This window comes from Lutjanus erythropterus, chromosome 6 (assembly GCF_056507025.1).
Source record: "Lutjanus erythropterus isolate fLutEry1 chromosome 6, fLutEry1.hap2, whole genome shotgun sequence".
Classification (NCBI taxonomy): domain Eukaryota; kingdom Metazoa; phylum Chordata; class Actinopteri; order Lutjaniformes; family Lutjanidae; genus Lutjanus; species Lutjanus erythropterus.
Genome location: NC_139322.1, coordinates 11,833,191 through 11,854,113, shown reverse-complemented (window position 1 = coordinate 11,854,113; position 20,923 = coordinate 11,833,191). Strand labels below are relative to the sequence as shown.

The 20,923-nt window shown below is 40.0% G+C and overlaps 1 protein-coding gene across 1 annotated transcript in view; it reads left to right on the top strand.

Annotated features, from left to right (window-relative positions):
• LOC146324947 (metabotropic glutamate receptor 4-like) overlaps positions 1-20,923 on the top strand; it is a 257,298-nt gene that overhangs the window by 222,433 nt on the left and 13,942 nt on the right. Inside the window, exons 7-9 of the mRNA XM_084720616.1 lie at positions 5,113-5,313; positions 16,639-16,775; positions 18,551-19,486. Of these exons, the coding sequence (XP_084576742.1) occupies positions 5,113-5,313; positions 16,639-16,775; positions 18,551-19,486 (1,274 nt within the window). The remainder of the gene's footprint in view (positions 1-5,112; positions 5,314-16,638; positions 16,776-18,550; positions 19,487-20,923) is intronic.

The window sequence follows — 20,923 nt, the reverse complement described above, 5'->3', positions numbered from 1 at the left end:
GAGAAACACACACACGCAGATCAGAAGAGGCTGCACAGCCAGCTGCAATTCAAAGTTACATAAAAAAGCAGAACTATTCTCATTATTTAGTTGGCTTCGAATTAGTTTCAATGTTCACACAGTTTCTCTTGACTGTCCCTTAATATTACAACTTAAGTCCAACATTGTCCCAGCCTGCAAGCCACATCCGCTGCGCAACATGCTAATGCAAAGTTCATCAGCTTTTGTTGAATTGTTTTGGAACAACGAGTCATTTGTTTAACACAGTAAAACAAAGAAAGGCCTAGTCTCAGAAAAAAAAAAGAAAGAACATGAATACATAGTTGTTGCAGTTGCTTACCATCCTCTGTGGTTGGCAACCAACAGTGTGGTGAAAACAACCATATACAAACTAACTACAATCTTCAATCTACCTCTTTGGCTCCCAACTGAAATCTAATAGGTCCCACAATGATTAAAAGAATAAGAAAGGGGAAAAAAATGTTTGTGATTTCTATATTCTTTTTTCCTGTTTTTAATTTGAAATACAGGATCATTTCACCTGTTCGTGCCCATTAACATCTTTCAAAACCAGTAACCAGTGGTCACAAGCACATATTGCTTTATTAAACAGGTCAAAATCCAGAAAAGGTCAGGAACAAACGGCCTGTGTGACATGCATGTCTTTGGATGGCGAGGGTGAACTGAAGCATTAGAGGAAACCGAAACATGCATCCTTCATCCGGGACTTTTGGCTGCTGGCTGGCAGCGCAGACCTCGGACACTTCTTATCATTACTGAGCCAAACGTCTTTGTATATTCAAGTATGAAAGATGGAGAGAAAGAAAGAGTGGTTCAAAGAGAGACATTAACATGAGACAGAGGCTGTGACAGCCACAAAAAGAGATGGACTGCCTATCCGTACTTCACTTTGCCTTTGCCTTCAGTGCCTTGTCACTAATGTCCAATTTCCTCTTCTGAGCAAATACTGGGGGAGCATATAGATAATAACAAGATGGCAAACAAAAAATTATTCATCTATTTAAAGCTAGCACTTGTTAAAATGAAGTGTCTCTATTGAGATAAGAAATGGCTGCTGCAGACATCTTACAAGGCGTGCAAACAAAACATGATTCAAGTTCAGGCAGTTCAAGCGAGAGGCAGTTATCAGCTGCTTCATGTCGTGGGGGTTTTTGTTATCTGATCATGTCGCACTGTTTACATGATGTCATGCGGTGCTTGTCTTGCAGCAAACTTGTGAATGAGATGGTGAAAAGGCCAAGCATTTGTTTAGTAACATGGAAATTAACCTTAATTGAAAGCAGTGGCGCAAAGAACTCAAATACTGCCCCCTTGATGACACTAAGCAGATCATTTAAATTATATATTTATTTCTAATTATAACAAAATGTCAGAGCGATAACAACTCTTCTGTAATTAGGAAACAGCCTGCAACAGCACACGGTGGGGCCAATTTTCACCAGAGCACGCCCATTAGCACACCAAACTGTTTAAGGTCACTTTTCCTACTTTCCCACAGTATGTGTTATTGACATTGAGCTATTATTCAGACTCTTAGTCTTTCAAGTCATTCTTTGATGGTGTAGATGAAATGAGGTGCTGTAATACAAATTACCCAATTTCCAAACATTTATTTCCCCGCAAGCTGAGTAGAGTTCAAAATCAGGGTATTTAATTATTCAAAAAAAGCATCAACCTTCAAAGCACAAAGAACAGACTGACAGACCATCTACTGAGCCGATGCAAATGAACCTCTATTACAGGGTGTCAGTCTTGCGGTTTGACGTTAATAAGCTCTTAAGACATTGTCACAAAGGATAAAAAAAAGTGTCAAATGTTATCTGTAACTTCAACGATCACTTGTCTTTCATTTTCCTGATTACAAAACATATCATTTCCAAGCGGGATTCGTTTGCATTGCTCTGTAATTCACAGGCTTTTTTAAAAAAATGTCTCTCAAAAGGGTTTTCTGTGACATTCAGGAAAATAACACTGCAGACAGCTAATTTCAGATTGTAAGTACGTATGCTGTAATCCCCTTGCATTCACTGAGAAAGTAGAAGATGAGCAACGCACTAGAATGAAGGAAAGGTGGTGCCCAAATGCATTGTAAGTCAGAGAAAGTTAAAGCCACATCCACATCTGGAGAGTCTATACTGACTCGCCCTCCTTACCACAGCTGTAACAGCACTAAAACCTGCAATCGAGTGAGTGTGAGATTGAGTGTTTTTCAGATTCCTGTTTTGCACATTCTCACAGTTGTTGTTTTGAGCGGTAAGAATGAAGTCATCACCACTTGATCTTGCATGGAGGGAACAGATAACTTAATTTGCAGGTAAGCAAAGCTAAACAAAAGGTTGCCTTCATTAAGGTTGGTCATTAAGGTTACAGGTCACAGGTCATAACTTAAATTTATACTTCAATTGTTCCATTATTTTTTCACAAAATCTAATCGTGCTGCAGCAAATACAGAAATGCATCAAATGCATACAACAAACTGACTCTGATGTGTCTACACAGTCCTTTTCAGACACGGGCTAAATGACGCTGCTGACTTAATCTTTGTGTGAAAGTGATGCTTTTACCTAAATGTTCCTTTCGCCTTCATTCAGACATGACAGCGCATTTACAGCGAGAACTATCATAATGGTTGTGCAATATATGGCACCGTTTGCAAATGAGAGAGTACAACTGAGTTAAAATGTTGTTTTTTTCTGCTCTCTCACAAGCTGCATTGCTGATGGATTTCAAAACTGAGTTTGCTGTTGAAGCCTTGATTAATGACCATCGTGCTTGAGTGCGAGGGACACTCTTCCTCTGCATCTCACAGTGAATCTACTGATATATTTTGATAATGATAATTAAACTGAATCATTTTCATTATCACGTTATTAGAGAGGGAATATTGCTGCCTGTTTCATAAATTCTGACGGTTCACAAGCACTGATGACAGGACATTAGGTTGGGATTCTTTTTTCATTCCTATTAGATGTCATGCTGTATGTATATGTAAAACTATTTATCCTCATGTTGTTCACCACATGAGGATAGTTTTACTGATCTGACATGAGATCAGATCCATGATCGATGCTGCTTATCAGTCCGATTCTTTATCGAATGTCCTTAATCCTGATCAATCTTAGTTGAGCTGGCTGTAGCTGGCTGTAGACTGTCATCATCTAAAATTTGTTAGATGAGAGAATATTCCCTCAGCATTTGTTTTAATTCAGGTTTTCTAGACAAAGAAAGAAATCTGCTAAGCCTGCCTGCATGGTAAAAAGGTTATTATGACAGATTATTTATCTTTAGTAAGAGGGGGTTGGGATGCAGTGGCACTGCATCGAGTCAAATACATGAAATTCAGCTCATGTTGGATGGGGCTGGGTATAGGTACATCACCTTTAAAGGTATCGACCACAGTAATGCAGTACTAAACAGTATTTTAACTTCTCCTGACAAATGATACCTGCATTTGATCCTTTTTGTATCCAGATCTAGGAAAAAATACTATTTGTATGGAAAGTATATATACACCTATGGTGTGTGAATAAAATAAATGCACAAAATGCAGAGGGATTATTTCAGGATAAACCTTATTTGTAATTATCATTTCACAGACATTACAACTAGCACTGTTGTCATCTTTCTTTGTAAAAATAAAGCCAAGCTTTGGACCATTTCTTCCTCTCGGCATGATTCCTTCTAGTTGCAAGTTTCCAGCAGCACAGACGCAAGTTTCATGTCATTGTTTGGAATCCACAACTATCAGAAAAACATGCTGGCATTGATAAACTCAAATGATAAGCTCGGAGACACACGATTGTGATAGATTAGACAATTTGGAGCCTGTTTTCATGGTTCCCATCCTTATTTATCTGTGCATAAGAGGTTATGCTTGAGATTAACTGTGATTTTAGAAGACAGAACATGACACGCATCTTTCTATTTCTCTGAACATTTAAGCCGTGTGTGTGTGGCTGCAGTTTATCTGAGTCCAATTCAGACTTGGTGCCACATTTTAAGTGATACGGAAAGGTTACCAGATTCAACAAAGTAGGACTGCCACCATCACTTAAACGTAAAGCTGAACAGAATACTTACTCAGACATGAGATCAACATGTTAAGCTAAGGAGCTACAAAATTTATGTAAAAAGATCCAATTTCTACTACACTTAAAGCAGTAACAATGTCCTGCTGTCACTATTTCTGCTCAACTTATCTGGCAGACCATTGGCTAATAAAAGGATTAAGCTGCTAATTGAAACCTTGCTTGGCAGTTAACACATTTTCAAAGCATTAGAACAACTCCGGCTATGATTAATATACACCTGTCATAACTAATTACATTAATACTGAAGAATGATTAGGCCTGTCTTGCTGTGTCTTCCACTCCCCCTCTACCACTCTATCACACTCTGTGCTCTTGATTAATGGATGTGAGGCGACACATGACTTTGTGGAGATAAACACTAAGACATCATATAAACAAGACATGAGAGCGCTCCAAAGATCCCTACCTACCAAAGCACATTTCCTATTTATGCTTGTATTGAGGAACCTTTGCTTATTGCCTGTTCTTAATTATCAAAAAATCTTTGCAGTAGTGCTGTAAGCTGCATCGAGACGGGCAGATTAAGATATATATCACCAAAACAGTCTTGAGGAGTGGATCTAATCACAGATCGACAGACCGTAATGAGAAAGGCTGCACGTGTGACCATTTTAGATTTTGGGATGGGAGATTGTGTGATTGATGTCTAGAAGAAATGGCATATAATTAGAGGTTAACACGAACAATTCAACTTCAATCTCTAAATAAATTAAATATGGTGGGAAAAAAAGATGGGTTCACAATTGAGTAATCAGACCTCTTGAAAGGCTATCATTTGCTTGATTTTACACATCAGAGCAGCAATCACTGTTTAGTTCTTACATTTTTGATTGATTGTAGAGCAGCTTTTTTTGTTCTGAATATTCTGTCACTCATATCAAATCTTCTAGTCTGGATTGCCTGTCATAACTGCAATGACTCAGCTAGTAAAACAGCACGGCATGGAAACATACAGCATATAAGTTAAACTAAAGCAATGATCACATGTTTTTCTTTTCAGACCATGAGCGGATCGGGAAGGATTCGTCCTACGAACAAGAGGGGAAGGTTCAGTTTGTGATTGACGCAGTTTATGCCATGGCTCACGCTCTGCACAACATGCACAAAGATCTGTGTCCTGGGAAGGTCGGCCTGTGCTCCAAGATGGAGACCATCAACGGCACGCTGCTGCTCAAGTACATCCGCAACGTCAACTTCACAGGTGTGTACTCTTGATTCCACTTAAGTAGGCTCACAATTGTACGTACTACACATAAAGCACAAGCTGACAGACCAATTTTTCTATTTACATTTAAAAACAACCAAATTCAGAAAATACTTCTAAATATACAAAGTATGTATCAACATAGGGTAGAAGTACAGAGGGGCTCACTTTGAGAAAAGCCTAAACCCTGCAGTCCTTGCTGCCTTAAGGGCTGCAGGCCCTGAAAGGCTAATAGGCCTCGCTGAACTGGACAGTTTGTACTGTTGTTACTGTGTGCTGTTGTTGTCTGATGTGTACAGTGCTGTAGAAAGGAATTTCCCCTTGGGAACAAAAAAGTCTAAAGGGCTGTCCACAGTAAGAACAATAAATATAGCAATTACTGGGATGATGTCAGTATCCATACTGATGAATGATAATCTGTAAACACTGACGCTGACGCTCAGGAAAGTGGATACTGATGACCTGTTACTGCTGTTTGTTTATGCAGAGATTTAAAAAAAAGGAAAACTATATGGATATTGGTTCACGAACTTCTTTTAAGACGATGAAGCTAGACAGCAATGGAGCAAATTCAATACTGTGGTATGGAAGTTGTCATTACATGAGGACAAATTTTATTCATACCTTTGAGTCAACATCAGTTAGATGTATTCTGGCAATCTTCAAAAGGGGCCATCAGTAAGGACTGAACTAATTTCAAAGACCTCATCAGTACTGTGGCAGTATATCTCAGATAAAATGATATTTTTTTATGTGACATTTTCAGCTTAATATTGTGTTTCAGGGCTAGTCGACCAGTAGTCATCCCACATTTATGATATGAATTTAACTATTCAAATATTTATTTTGGTGCACAAAGCCAGTCACCTGTTACACACAGAAAAAATGGTAAAGACCCCGACCGCATTTAACCACACGTTCAAGTTTGCATATATGTAGTATTAATTTTTGAAGATGCGCACAACCAGATATGCAAGATAGTCGTGATGCGTACAAACACTTGGGGGTGAAAATGCAAACGCGCAGTAAAAACAAGTGTATATATACGGCCTAAGACTTTTCTCACCTACTAACGCTTTAGTTTAGGGGTCAGTTTTGATTGGCTGTCAGCGTGTCTATCATTTTTCACATCCCTCTGAACATCATCGCTGAGCATCACTGTCCTTGTCGTAACAGCTGTGGTGTGAACTTGATTTTTTAGTTATTAGTGTGTATAAGTCTGAGAAATCATTTTATTTGTACAAAGCAATCGTGAACTGTATCATTCTGAGGCACTTGAGGGGTAGAATCTGAAGCAACTTGTACATCCTATTTTTGGGTTCACCAACATGCTCACGCAGAGGCTTTGTGAGCATACAGTGGTCTCCAATTATCAGGCTTCTGAATGTAAATTACTCCCAGCAAGTATAAGAGGCTGAGATCTGTGGGAGGGTTGACAATCAGCAGCAGAACAGCGTGTTTTATCATAGTAGATGATGTGCAGGAACTGTGCTTTGTGTGATTTCCCGCCTTATCTTGTCAGCATTGAATTGCCCACGCAAAAGATCTCCTGCTTGAAGTGCACTGGTTGGAGTTGAAATTGTACAGAAATGCAAGAGGGAAGAGAGTTAACAAACAGCACAGGCAAAACAGGCATCAGTCGCTTCACAGTGGCTATTCTATGTACACAAATTCTATTTTTTTTTTGTGTTATTAAAAAATACAGTGTGCAGTTATCTCTGGAGAGGGGTTTAAGTTAAATACACTTTATAGTAGACATGACACAGGCCACAAGGCTTGCACTTTCCATTTTTAAGTTATCCTCTATAAAAGCATCAACTGGATACCGAGCGTCTGGCTGAGAAAGCTGTGGAACGCTCAAGAAAAGCCTGTTTGGAACAGTCAAAAGGTAAACCGTTTATCGGTAACAGGTAACAGTATCGTAACTGGGTATTAAAGGGGTTATGACATTTTGTCTTCAGGTATTTATCTTTGATGACTACTTTTAGAAATCCTGTTGAACAAATTTAACACTAAAATATTCAGCTAAAGACTGTAAAAACTGATATTTAAAAGGTGGAAAGTTTAAGTTTAATTTATAGTCTGAACACATGCATGATTCTGAACAGTAAGGTGTACTTTGCAATGTAATTACGGGCCTACTTGTACAAGGTTGATACATAGAGAGTCCATGAAGCAGCATGTGCGTGAATTTAACCTGTTGGCTTAAGAAGAAATAATAAAACTGTACCCAGAACAGGGTCTACTTTGGGTCAGCTGCAGTGGTTATAACAACTTCAGCTAATTATACGTCAGAAGAGAAAGGGGTCAGAGTGTTCATGCAATCAAGCAGAATGCCATGACAGCAGCTTGACACAGTCTTAAACCTGCTCCACCCTCACAGATGATTATACAGTCATGGATACATTTATTTGTGTGACTATTACAGAGTGGGATCTGTGGGTGAGGGGCAGTCATGCCATAGCAAGTATGTGACAGGAATAATTTACAGTAAATGAAGAAAAATAAAAACTTCTGGGTGAAGCAAAGCACTTGCTGCAGAAACCAGAGCTCAACTGCCGTCAGCGCCTGTTCATTTTAAAAAGCACAGCCGCATGGTTACAACACCAGTGTACATGTGCAACTGAAAGAGCATCAAGGATCTCACAAGAAAGTCACAGGACTTTACAATATCTACAATTACATATTGTAGAGGTGTGTGCACGTGTGTGTGCATACTTGAGCATGGAGATAGTAGAGTACAGCATCAGCAGCAAGTAAAACCAAAAAAAGAAAAAAATACACAAATTATTCCCATTAAGCATTAACAAGCATTAATCATGCATAAAACTGGTGTGTTAAATGAGCTACATACAACCTGCCTACACAACTGTCTTTACAGGAGAACATTAGCTAAAAGCCAGTGTTTCAGTTTTGCCTCAAGGGTGACTGGGTTTATAGTCTGATTAATGCTGTTAGGAAACTTATTTTAATCCTGAGCACCCGAGTGTCTGAAAGAACTTCTACCCATCTGGCTACTGAGATCTCGAACCTGTGGGAAAAAGCTGTCTAAGTAATTTGGGGCAACGCCGCTCACAATTTTGTGAACCTGACAGCATTTCACCTCCATCACTCTGGACTACACTGCCGGGACGTAATCAAAGTGGCACTGGATTAAGCTGGATGCCATAAGCTTCCGACTCTTCCTGGAGAGCGGGGACTGAACTTCTGGCCAAGAACTTAGTTCTGACCTTCACTTTTCCCACTATCAGGACCATACCTGCATCCTCTGCACAGCTGTCAAGTGTACAGCCAATGTAGTGGACAGATGGTTTAACTGAGATGAATTTCCATGTTTGCACGATCTTGTCCTGCGCTAGTAATTCCTAGCAGTTAGATAGGGCTTAACCTTAACTGTTTTGGGGTTAGCATAAATCTCAACTACATTCTTTTGGTGAAAATTGCCATTTACAGTAAAATTAAGCTGCTAGTGACTCCACCGACTGTCCTCTCAAGAAAAATGACAGCCTCTGTCATCTGCGAAAGGGACTCACATGACCAGCGTTTAAGTTCACTTGACAAGGATCTCTAGTGGCTGTAGGAATTACAGTATGATGTCTGTCTGTCAGGAACAATGTTGGCTTAGCCCACTATTGTTCAGAGCCACAAAACCTCATAGGGAAGAGGTTGGCATTAATGTCAACAAACTGTGTGCCTTTGACAGGTGAGACCAGAGTTAGTTTCCCATTTTTCTACCAACATTCAACATTGGTCTTGTGTAACGGCAGCATTTTATTAAGCACAACAAGTGCTTCCCTTAACCTCAATAAAGCTTCCTACCTTTAGCAAAGTAGTTTTTGTACCTAAACTTAACCAAACCAATCAGAAAATGGGCAAATGAATCATTTTCTAATGAACATGTGAACATTAGAGTGGAAGAAAAGCCTGCCCTGCTGAGAGCTCATTTTATCATTTTTGGAAGGGGATGACAATTAACACTTATATTATTACTTGGTTCAGATGACTGGTTGAATTTGATGTTTTTTTGACCTTTTTTTTTCCACAATTAATTCTTAAGGCAAGTGTATTTGTTTAACAATTTCAAATGCACATATAGGGTTAAAAATTAATATTTTATTTTCCACATGCCAAACTGGGCAAGTGGGTCAGAAATCTACTTGCCCAAAGTCAGTTTTTACTTGCCCCTGTACAAACTATCTAATTTATTTGTGGTTATCAAATAACAACAAAGTCTAAAGTTAATTGTTATGTTTAATCTAGGGCTGCAACGTTTATAAAATGTCAGAAAAACTGTCAATCCAAGATGATGTCTTTAAATACCTTGTCTTGTCAGTCTAAAATCCAAAGATATTCAGTTAAATCTGATAATAAACAGGAAAAAAACAGGAAATCTTCACATTTGAGAGGCTGAAAACATCAGTTTCTGCCATTTTTGCATGAAACATTACCATTTTTGATTAACAATTAATTGATTATCAAAATAGTTTAACTGTTTAACTCTTTTTTTATCACTTGCATGGTTGATGCAGTGCTTACTTTCTTTAAGTTTCATTCAGAACAAAGGCATATGGTTGTCTACTGCCTCCAAAGGTGGATGGCAGCAACAGGGAAGAATTTTGTTGGTAACTAAACTGAGTTGATATTGAAGAAAATGTAGGAAACTGTTTGTCAAAAGTCATGATTTGGCATTTAATTTCTCTGGTGGTTTGGTTTATAGATTTATGTAAGAGAGTCTTAAAATCAGGACAAAGCAGCAAAGGAAAAACAAACATGAATTTGAATTAAGCACGGATGGATGTTTAACTTTTGTTTTTTAAGAATGTAGTCAACATAACCTTTATTGTTGGGATAATAAAGGTTAACTTGACAGTTATGTTTGCAGCACTTCGTTTTCATCCCTAATGGACACTGAAAGGAAACTCTGCAGCACTCAGCAGTGTGTTACTGTATGCCCCATCTTCAAAGTCAAAACACTGTTTACCTGTTCCTGAGTGTGCTTATTATTATGTAAGCAGGTCATCCCTCATTTGTGTAAAATAAAAAAAGAAAAGAAAAGAAATGTTTGGAGTTGGATCCTCAAGTCATATTTGTTTAGTTTTACAGGATACTGTAGATCAGATCTCTCAGCACTGGGGTGAAGTTTTAATCTGAAATACTGTACAGCAGCTGGCTAGAAGAGAATTTAAACTTCAGTCTTTATGCATTCCTTTATTCATCGTGTTATATTACTGGAAGACTTGTCAGCACTGAAGCCATTGGGGTTACAAGAGAGATGGCTAAAAAAATCAATGCCGGACATTACCGGAATACTGCCTTGCTTTTAAGAGTCTTTCAGGACAGAGGAATGGAGAATTTAAAAGGTTTGTAGGAAAACAACAGGGATGTCCACATGATCCCAGGGTATTCTGGGAATTATCTACAGGCATCCATGCTGACTACAGGAAAGAGGAAACCAAGCACTACAGATATTGTAGATGCAGCGGATACCTATTGATGCATAGTATTGAGGTTGTGATCATAGTGATGCTGAACAAAACTGCTCCTGGTTATATTCAAAAATAGCTCAAACTCAGTGGTGCTCAATGCATTTTTTCCAAGGGACATTTAACTTACAGAGTGGCTTTACATGACTTAAACCTGATAGTAAAGCTGTGTCGAAAGTGTTGTGATTAAAGGTTGGCTATAACTGGGTTTAAACAGCCATTTAACTCATTTGAAGCTGTCCATTTTCGTAATTACCAGTTTAATTTGGATGTAACTTGAGGAAGCAGTCAGTCACAGGATAGCACAGTAAAGACAGACGGTTGAGTAATTTGCTTGGACAGTAAGCTGTGTTATTAAAAAGGGCTATGTTGTGGATGTGTGGTTGCACAGATAACGGCTACTGCAGGGGTGCCCAATACGTCGATCGCGATCGACTGGTCGATCGCAAAGGTAGTGTGGGTAGATCGCATGCCATTCAACAAGAAAATTAGATGTTAGCCTATCATCCATCCCCAGTATGGCATTTGCCACTGGACTGACGTACAGGGCAGCCAGTGTGAGACATAGCCGCGGGAACATATTCTCAGCACTCGCAACTCCCTGCATTGATAATAATGATTAAAAAATACCCGCACAGTAATTAAGACTGCAAAAATCTGTCTGTATAACTGTCCATGGTGCCGATCACCTTGTCAACCATAAACAATTTGTCACGGCTGCTGTCCATGTCACTGTGGTGCTGAACTCTGTGTGTAAAGGCGCCGTGTGCTGCGCGACGGCAGCATTAGAAAAGAAAAGTGTCTGACCGGCCTCACACAACTCCAAATGTTGTTTTTCTCTCCGGGTTGGCGCTGATGAAGCTCCTCATTAGGCTGCCAATGTCCAGCCTGTCCAAAACATCTCCATGAACATGAAACAAACAACGCGATCGCCGTCCTCAATATAATGGAGCCATCTCCATTTGCTAAACCAGCTCGCACTGAATGACCGACAAAACGTTTCTTTACCAAATGACCTTCCCGGAAATGTGAAGCTAGTTGTTTGATGCGGTGCCTCTGAAATACTAGCATTTTGACCTGGGACGTTAGCTTGAGTTGCAGGTGCACAGCTGATGTCCCGGTCCCGGGGGTCACAATCTGGGGGTGCTGCTGCTGTCTTGATCATTTTCGGGGTGGGTGGACTGGGCTGTGAGTCTGCCTCCTCATTTTTAATGTAGGTAGATCATTTTGACTTGGTCATTTTAAAAGTAGCTCGCAAGCCGAAAAAGTGTGGGCACCCCTGGGCTACTGTTTTGTATGTAAGAAGTAAGTCATCTATGTCTCTGCTCAGACCAATGCAAACAATGGCACCAACCTATAAGCTCCTTTCACACATTCATTCTATCCCTGAAACGTTCAGCAACATTTCTTGCATCAAGTCATGTGTGAATGAGAGCTGGCATCGATATGCAGGGAAACCTGTAACAAAAACTGCAGGTAGAAGCACGTGAAAGGTTACATCCATGTGACAAAAAAAAAAAAGAGCAAGTGAACCAATCAGAAGACTCCAACAACGACTTGAGTCACAATGGCTCTAGACAACACTTTTTTTGATGTTCTTTAAATGTATTGAATGTGTGTTTCTGATTCAAGTAGATCACGTATAACTTTTTGTCTTGCAAATTCATCACAGGAGCACCAGACAAAAACATCTAATTGCCCGTCATGTTCCTGAAAATGATCCTCTGCCCCGCACAACAGACAAATGAAGATAAACATATGAGTGATGCCACTCAGTCTTACTTCCAGTTTTCCCCGGTGGTCACTCGCGGTACTGCAGTGGAAGATTCCCCTATGGAACATGAGCCAGCAAGCAATGTCAGTTATGACCTTCTATTTCTATCAATCCATGGACTTTTCGTATTTGGAAACCTTTCCTCCAGCTGAGAAAAAGGCTTTAAAAATCTGTGACATTATGACAATGTAAAGTCTATAGGCTGAGTGCAAACTCGTAGGAGGGGCCAGCGAGAGAAAGACTGCTGTCTAAAGGCCTGTCCAGTGGGCCGCATACAACAGAAAATTTTTTGGCATATGCACCAGGCAAGCGATTCTCATTAGACTGAACAGGCACCATCTTTGCATCTGGTATTAGCGTTGGGTGGGGTATTAACTTTTTTTTTTTTTTTTAACTGTCAGCCCATCAACTGGCGATAGCAGATACATTTATCTCACCTTCACCCGTCCTCCAGAGTGTCAGCTGGGAGGTGTGTGTGAGCAGTGAGTCTGACACGTACATCAAATATGCTGTATACATTCACTACATGCAATTAAAACGTACTCACAAAGGGTCAAGAAATTAAACATTCTTACACCTATTTTCCGTATTAAACCGAAAGATGTAAGACATGCTTAAATGCCTCCTTATCTCATCATAAAGCGCACTTCATTGAAACAAGAGAAAACCAATGTAAAAGTCATCAAAACCGTCTACGTTAGTCTTTCCACTCTTCTAACAATCGCCAACTCTGGTTTGGTCAAAATAAATCCTTAACTCACTGCGATAGATGTGAAAATAGTCTGTCTCTAAAAGCTGTTTACTTCTCGTTCTTCATCCAGCTCAGTACAATTGTCGCCCAGCTGAGTGAATGTGTTTGTGCCGCTGAATAAGAACACTTCGTTGAACAGCGCTTGTCTCTGCAGACCATTACATTAGCAAAATGAAATGACAAAAAGGCACAAGACGGAAATGGAGCTGCATGTGTGAATAGTGAAAAATCACTTGCCATACCTGAAAGATTATTCCAGTAATTTACTGGGAACTCCGTGTGAAAAACACTATAAATAATATGAAGAGTGTTTATACTGCTTAATAATGAATCTCGCCTATCCAGGGAAATGGGGATACTGAGTAATACAGCAAATTGTGAGGGTATAAACTATTTCTGAGGTCAGCGCCATAAAAGAGGGAACACTGAAAAGATAATCAACCCCAGCATTGGCCCTTAACTCTGCCCAATTTATCGACTAATAGCCATGTAAGGCTCAGCCTCCATTAGGGGTAGAAATACATTACAGTTTCTCACAGCTCAGAAACTTGGTATTTTTAAATTATTGCTTTGCATTTATGAAGAAAGTGTAATTCTGTTTTCTTTATTTGTATTGTTGGGTTTGTAGCAAACGCCCTCATCAAAGAAATCAAATTCACTGAAGCCACCTCTGCACTTCTGAAGTTCAACCACATAATCTGTACCTTGGAGTGTTTTTATCAGTTTTTTTTTTCATTTGTAAAAACATTATATTCCTTTGACTAATGGCTTTTAATGGAGTGGAAATTGCATGAATTGAAATTGCATGTTAGTTATAATAGCGTGCCTACACACTGCCCTGAACACATTTCCCCTGTCGTCTCCACACAGTAGCCTACAGTTGTGTTAATTCAGCTCTCAAGGCATTAACATAGAGTTAAATTAACTGACAATTTTACTGTGACCATTTTATTTCCAGTGGATCTGCATAGAGCTGCAGCTGATAGCACTAGATGTTTTTTTTTCCCTAGATTACATGTCTTTAATTTTTTTTGGATTTTCTTGTGCAATGTTTCCTGAAAATATGACCTGGTTATTAAACAAGCATTTTGTTACTTTCTGCTGTGTGTGCATGAAACTTGCTATGCATTTTTGCAACTTAAGAGGTGAAACTAATCGATTGAGGCAATCAAATTAGTAGAAACATGCATCCTACACAATCCGCCGTATTGCTGAGATGGGCAAGAAAATTTTCATAATTACACATGACTGCCTGCTGTTGTCTTAGACATGCCCTCTAGATAATGCAGCAGGTTGGTGCTAATGCTTTTAAATCCCGTGTGTTTTGATCATTCCTCTGACACACACAAAACAGCAGAAGGGAGAAAATACGTCTGGTCTCAAAGTCTGACTCACAGCTTTCCAACTCTGACTCACAGGTAAAAACAACAATCATCAATCAATACTGTGACCTATTAAAGGGAACAAAACACGCAAATAAATAATTCCCTTTATTCTTTATGACAGAGAAGAGTGAAGTCAATACCTGTGGAACATGGACTACTCTCTCCCGAACACTGAGCCTGGTGTTTGAACATGATGTATATCCTTTTTCTGTTGCAGAAAAATTCAGTCAATGTAGCTCTAGCATCTACTACTGTACACAACATCCAAATATTGACCGTGGGCAATCCAAAACACATTTCAGCTGCGAGTTAACGAAGGGCATTCATTTTGCACTTTTCAACCCCCTCACTCCAACATGTTAGAGAATTGCTGAGTATTCTGGGATTGCATTGAAGGAGAGAAAGCAAATTTGGTGGGAGAAGACAGACAGAGATGGGGATGCTATTAATGGTCCTTTCCTCAGAGACGCTCTGTGTCGGGCTCTCATCACTAAATCTGTGAATCCTCGTCCGCTCACACCACAATTTTATAACAACTTGCGAAACCAGAGAGGGGATTGTAGGTTGGCTCAGAAGCGGGCAGCAGAGGGATGAGAGAGACCTCAAAGTGGTAATCAAAATCAGTGCTGTCATTCGTTAGCACTCAGTGTGGGGACCTTGTGGATAACAAGCAATGGGGCAATAAGCAGAATGAAGGAGTGTGAAATGATATGGGAACATGAACAGACAGCAGCCCTGGCCCTCCTCAAAGGACCAGGACAACATGGCTGTCAGCATCTATTTTACTCCTATCATTAACACTATAGCGGCTTTGGCTTGAAGTCCCCTTGCAGCCTCATTTCATCTTAGAACATGATGAGAATAACAGCTTGAGTCTGTACTGTATTGTCCAGCACTGGAGTCCAGCTGTTAAAATAGTTAAAATAATACACTGTATAAAAGATGGATGTAGTCTCCATGACGTCACCCACGCTTCTCTGAAGACCCATTGTGAAACTCAGTGTGGGTGGCCACAGCCATCACCATTTTAGCAGTGTCAGACTTCACTCCGGGCTACTCCAAAAATGGGGGGAAAAAAGGTGGCGTCAGTGGAACTGAGGCAGGCTGAATGAAGTGGATACCTCGCGGCTAGTCACCTGCGACAGCATTTACCAGCCACTCAAAGCGGTCATGCCTGTAATTATGCATAACTTTAAACCTTAAAAGGATGAGTAATATAAAAATTTACCCCTGGTACAATTGTTATGAGAAGGAGACAGCCTCAATTGGCTTTTAGAGGAAATGCAATTTTTGGCTCTTTCACCTAATCACTCCCCTTAAACTAATTTTTTGAGCTGTACACTAAATTATATCACTGTATTGTGATGAGTTTATAAACATCATTATTTCATGGCCTGACAATGGTTAATGCTGACAAAGAGTGAACCATTTAGGAATAATCTATGTCCTGAAATTTATATAATAAAAAGAGGGTTAAGGCTCTAACAGGAGCTGGGTGGCCCATCTCCCATGGAGCCTGTGAAACAGCACTCATTTTCAAATACATGATGATGAAAACTCATTGACAGGAGGAGACTATAGAAGCACCATCGGACTGCACTCTTTCTCTTGCTGATCAATCCATGACAAACAGCAGGAATGGGCTCCATACTGACAGTCATACTGACATACGGACACACACACTGGAGCCTCCGAGACTCTCTGAGCTACTAGTGTTAGCTCAGCTAGCTACAGCACAACGCAACAACAGTACAACGCTTTTTAAAAGGGGCCACACAAGACCTAACCCTAACCCTATAGTGCTTGTCCTGTGCAGCCCCAACCCTCCCCTCCTTTCAAAATAATGGACTGGCTCAGACCTGGTGGTGAAGTGGCACTTCACCACACTTCAAAAAACAGCAATAACATTTTTTTTTCTCTCTTCCTCAGGAATTGCTGGCACCCCGGTGGTCTTCAACGTGAATGGAGATGCTCCTGGTCGCTATGAAATCTACCAATACCAGATCACAAACAACACCACAGAATACAAGATCATTGGTCACTGGACAGATAAGCTCCACTTAGACGTATGTAGAGTTTAAATATTACTTAAAATATGTCTGATTGTATGCTCGACTTTCCTAATAATCAGAGTGACAGTTTTTTGTGCTGGTCATTGCTTGTGCTCATGATGCACATCAGACTTTGACAATAAGCCAAAACGATCCATTAGATATCCCATATTTGACTAAATGACTAAATGAGTCGAATTAGTGATTAAATGCTTAAGAGAACATGGCAATAAAACTACAATCTGTATCTTCACCAAGTGGAAAGATGAGTGTTGTGACTATGACTCCCATGGACAATTAATAAGCCTAGATAAATTGGTTTTGCGTTAGGCATTAAACAGAATTTGTGACAATTATTTATGAGAAAAAAAATGCAACAAAATCCTTCATCAATTAGGACTCAAGTCAACATGATCTCAAAAAACACTTTGTTCATTTTAGTTTATTTTCCTTCAACATTGCCAAAGTGGCCTCTACATCTTAACGTGGCCGTATTATGTGACATTTACAGCAACTCTTACATTACCACGCATAGCAGAGCTTCATTTATTCACCTCCTCATAACTCATCACAGTTATCAAAGATTATGCTGAATGTAGCTTGCTTATGTCAAGTTTTATAGGGCAACAGCAGACAGAATAATATTAATAATAAATCATCTTTTTCCTGGCTGGCTTCAGAATCTGTAAGCATACAGACTAACAAAGGCTTTAGGTCGATACAGAATGCATTGTACTGTATTTCCACTTCCATTACCACTCACAATTACGCTCATATGAGTAGGATGTAAAAAGAGAGGGGCATCTTTTTGCATTAACCTTATTTTGACATCTGGCATTATTACGTGATACTGTAATACACTGATTTCCTCTCCAACATATACATATGCATGAAGCACAGTGTGTTGCATATGTTTACATCAAAATTGCTTTGTTTTAAATGCCAAACTCTGTGAGGAACAATGTATCATGCATCATTTTTGTTGTTATGCAACATTTACACATGAGCCCGGGGCGTTCATATTTTGTTGGTGCACATACTGTAGGTATGGTATTAGATTACCGTAGACATCAAGGTCCTGATTTACTGCTGCACACAGATTGACTTATCAGCATCACCTGCATGGCAGAGACCTCAAAGGAAAATCAAGAATGCCATATGGACATTTTTAGACACAAAAGCAATCATCTAAAGCATCCAGATGTTTATTTGAATAATGAATATAACTAGATATTCCCTATCCCTTTCTGCACCCTATTTTACTTAATAAGGCCTGCTTAGAAAACTGTGCTGTAGTTAAAATAAATAACATCAGTGCAACAGCACAGGCACATGACAACGCACTGCACTGTGTAGAGACTGCAGCACCATGCAGCTTGACTCTATTTACTTATCTTTCCTCCAGTAAGAGCAGCATTCCTTGGAAGTAATTAAACAGCAAAGTTGTCTCCCGTTGAGTTATAATTCAATGAGTTTACACAGTGATGTCTTGATAAAGAGACTGCAGCTTTCATGTGGTGTATATCCCATTTACAGGTTTTTTTTTTCATTCTAGCATGCAATTCTGTGTGTAAACTAATCTTCAAAGTGTTAATTGAATTGTGTCCTCATGCATTCTTTAGTATCTTGTTTAACATGTAACTAGTGTAACAGTATGTAGTAAATTGTCTTAATGTTTTTGCTATAAGGACTTGAACAGTATTTATTTACTTTGGGTTTCAAGGATGTGAATACAACAGCATTAGGTAAGGTGGAATAATTTCTCTCCTCTCTTATACGATTCCCTCCAGACCAATGAGATGCAGTGGCCTGGTGGAACACAGGAAGTCCCCTCCTCTATATGCAGCCAGCCGTGCCGTCCTGGGCAGCGCAAGAAGACCGTGAAGGGAATTCCATGTTGCTGGCACTGCGAGAACTGTGACGGCTACCAGTACCAGGCAGACACTTACACCTGCAAGATGTGTCGCTTTGATTTGCGGCCTAATGAGAACCACACTGGCTGCGATCCCATTCCCATTGTCAAGCTGGAGTGGAGCTCCCCGTGGGCAGTCATCCCTGTCCTTATCGCTGTTCTGGGCATCATGGCCACTCTGTTTGTGGTTGTCACCTTTATACGCTACAATGACACGCCCATTGTCAAGGCATCAGGTCGAGAACTGAGTTATGTGCTGCTGACGGGTATCTTTCTGTGCTACGCTACAACGTTCCTGATGATCTCCACTCCTGATGTGTTTATTTGCTCCCTGCGGAGGATTTTCCTGGGCCTGGGTATGAGTATAAGCTATGCAGCACTGCTGACCAAGACAAATCGGATCTACAGGATTTTTGAGCAGGGCAAGATGTCGGTCAGTGCCCCTCGATTCATCTCCCCAGCCTCCCAGTTAGTCATCACATTCAGCCTGATATCCGTGCAGCTCCTTGGGGTGTGCATCTGGTTTGGTGTTGACCCGTCACAAGCCATCATCGACTACGAGGACCAGCGCACAGCCAATCCTAAAATGGCCCGTGGTGTTCTGAAATGTGATATATCAGATCTGTCCCTCATCTGTCTGCTGGGTTATAGCATGCTGCTGATGGTCACCTGCACAGTTTACGCCATCAAGACCAGAGGGGTTCCCGAGACGTTCAACGAGGCCAAGCCCATCGGCTTCACCATGTACACCACCTGCATTGTATGGCTCGCCTTCATCCCCATTTTCTTTGGGACCTCACAATCAGCAGAAAAGGTAAATATTCCATTTCAGTTGTAGACTCATTTCAGTCTCGCTCAATAGAGACTGATGGCAGTTTTTGTTGCTAAAACTGGGTTGAAACAATTACAGACTTGAAAAAAATCCTGCCATTTCCAAACCAATCCGAAGTCTTAAGGGTGGCCGTTCATATCAAGGTGTTGATATCTTGTGCTTACTTATGCAGAGAATGGCCGTGGAGCATTGTGCCTGGTAAGGCATGTCCTTGAAAAGTTTTTTTTGTTTGTTTTGTTGGTTTTGTAATTAAAAAATACTGGTTATAGGAAAATCATTAAATGTAGGATTATCCAGATTTTTAGCATCAAAACTATCCTACATTCCACCTCAAAATACCCAAAATTAACATTTGATCTGGATTCTTCCTAATTTTTTTAAAATCAGGATCACATTTCCTGTTTTTGAAATACCCAATGTTGAGATTTAATCTTATCAGGATAATTCTGATGGAGATTAAAGCTTTTGAAATACTGGCCCCAGACAACTGAACGTAGGCAGCGAGATGTCTGGCTGTTTGGTATCCCGAGACTACTATAAATGGGCTGGAAACATTAACAAAAACCACAAGTGGGTTTTCTTTTCACAATTAACTGTTTTAGATCTTATGCTAATGCAGTCACTAAGCGTTCACCAGTGATACTGTATTTGCAGACAGTACCATGGGAGCTAGTCAGTTAAATTCACTTGTGCATGTTGGATGTCAGTTTTCCATTTGGAGTTCTTTTACATTTCCTGTGTGCCTCATTGCAAAGAAAATGGCCACTTAAATTATCTTTGTTGTATAGCATCAGCCTCTTGTGTTTGTGGATGCTGCCACTATTCATCATGGCATGATGGGCTTTGTGCTCCACTGTGGGGATTACAAGGCTTTTAGAGCCGACTTGTGAGAATAATTCATTCACCTCAAGTTTGCTTGGATATGTTTTCTTTAATTGTGTTTCTGTGTGCATGTGATTGATTCAGCCTCACTGGGTGGGAATACCGAATAGTCAATCACTGCACATTCATGCACGCAGAAATAGCTAACGCGGGTTTGTGAAGTAGCATAAAATTACTGTGGCTGTTGATGTTTCTTGTCAGTAGAAAGTGAATCACAAATTACCTCTTGCAAGTGCTAATTTTGAGGTTGCTCAACACAGATGTCGTGAGAGCAGTGAGTGGAAATGTCAAGCCACTGATCGCAATAGAAGCATCAGTATGGGAATGCTATGGCACTGCATAATACCACAATAGCACCCTTTAAATTAACAACAGCATAGAAAGTGTGTTAAAAGGCAAGGAAATGGATATGGGTGCCAGGACATCTGGTACCAGCATACTGACAATAGAAGCTAATGCCTAAACACCTATTAAAATATAAATAGAGTCTCATGGACAAAGGCAGCGCATGGGACTGTCCATTTAAGGAGGGACGCA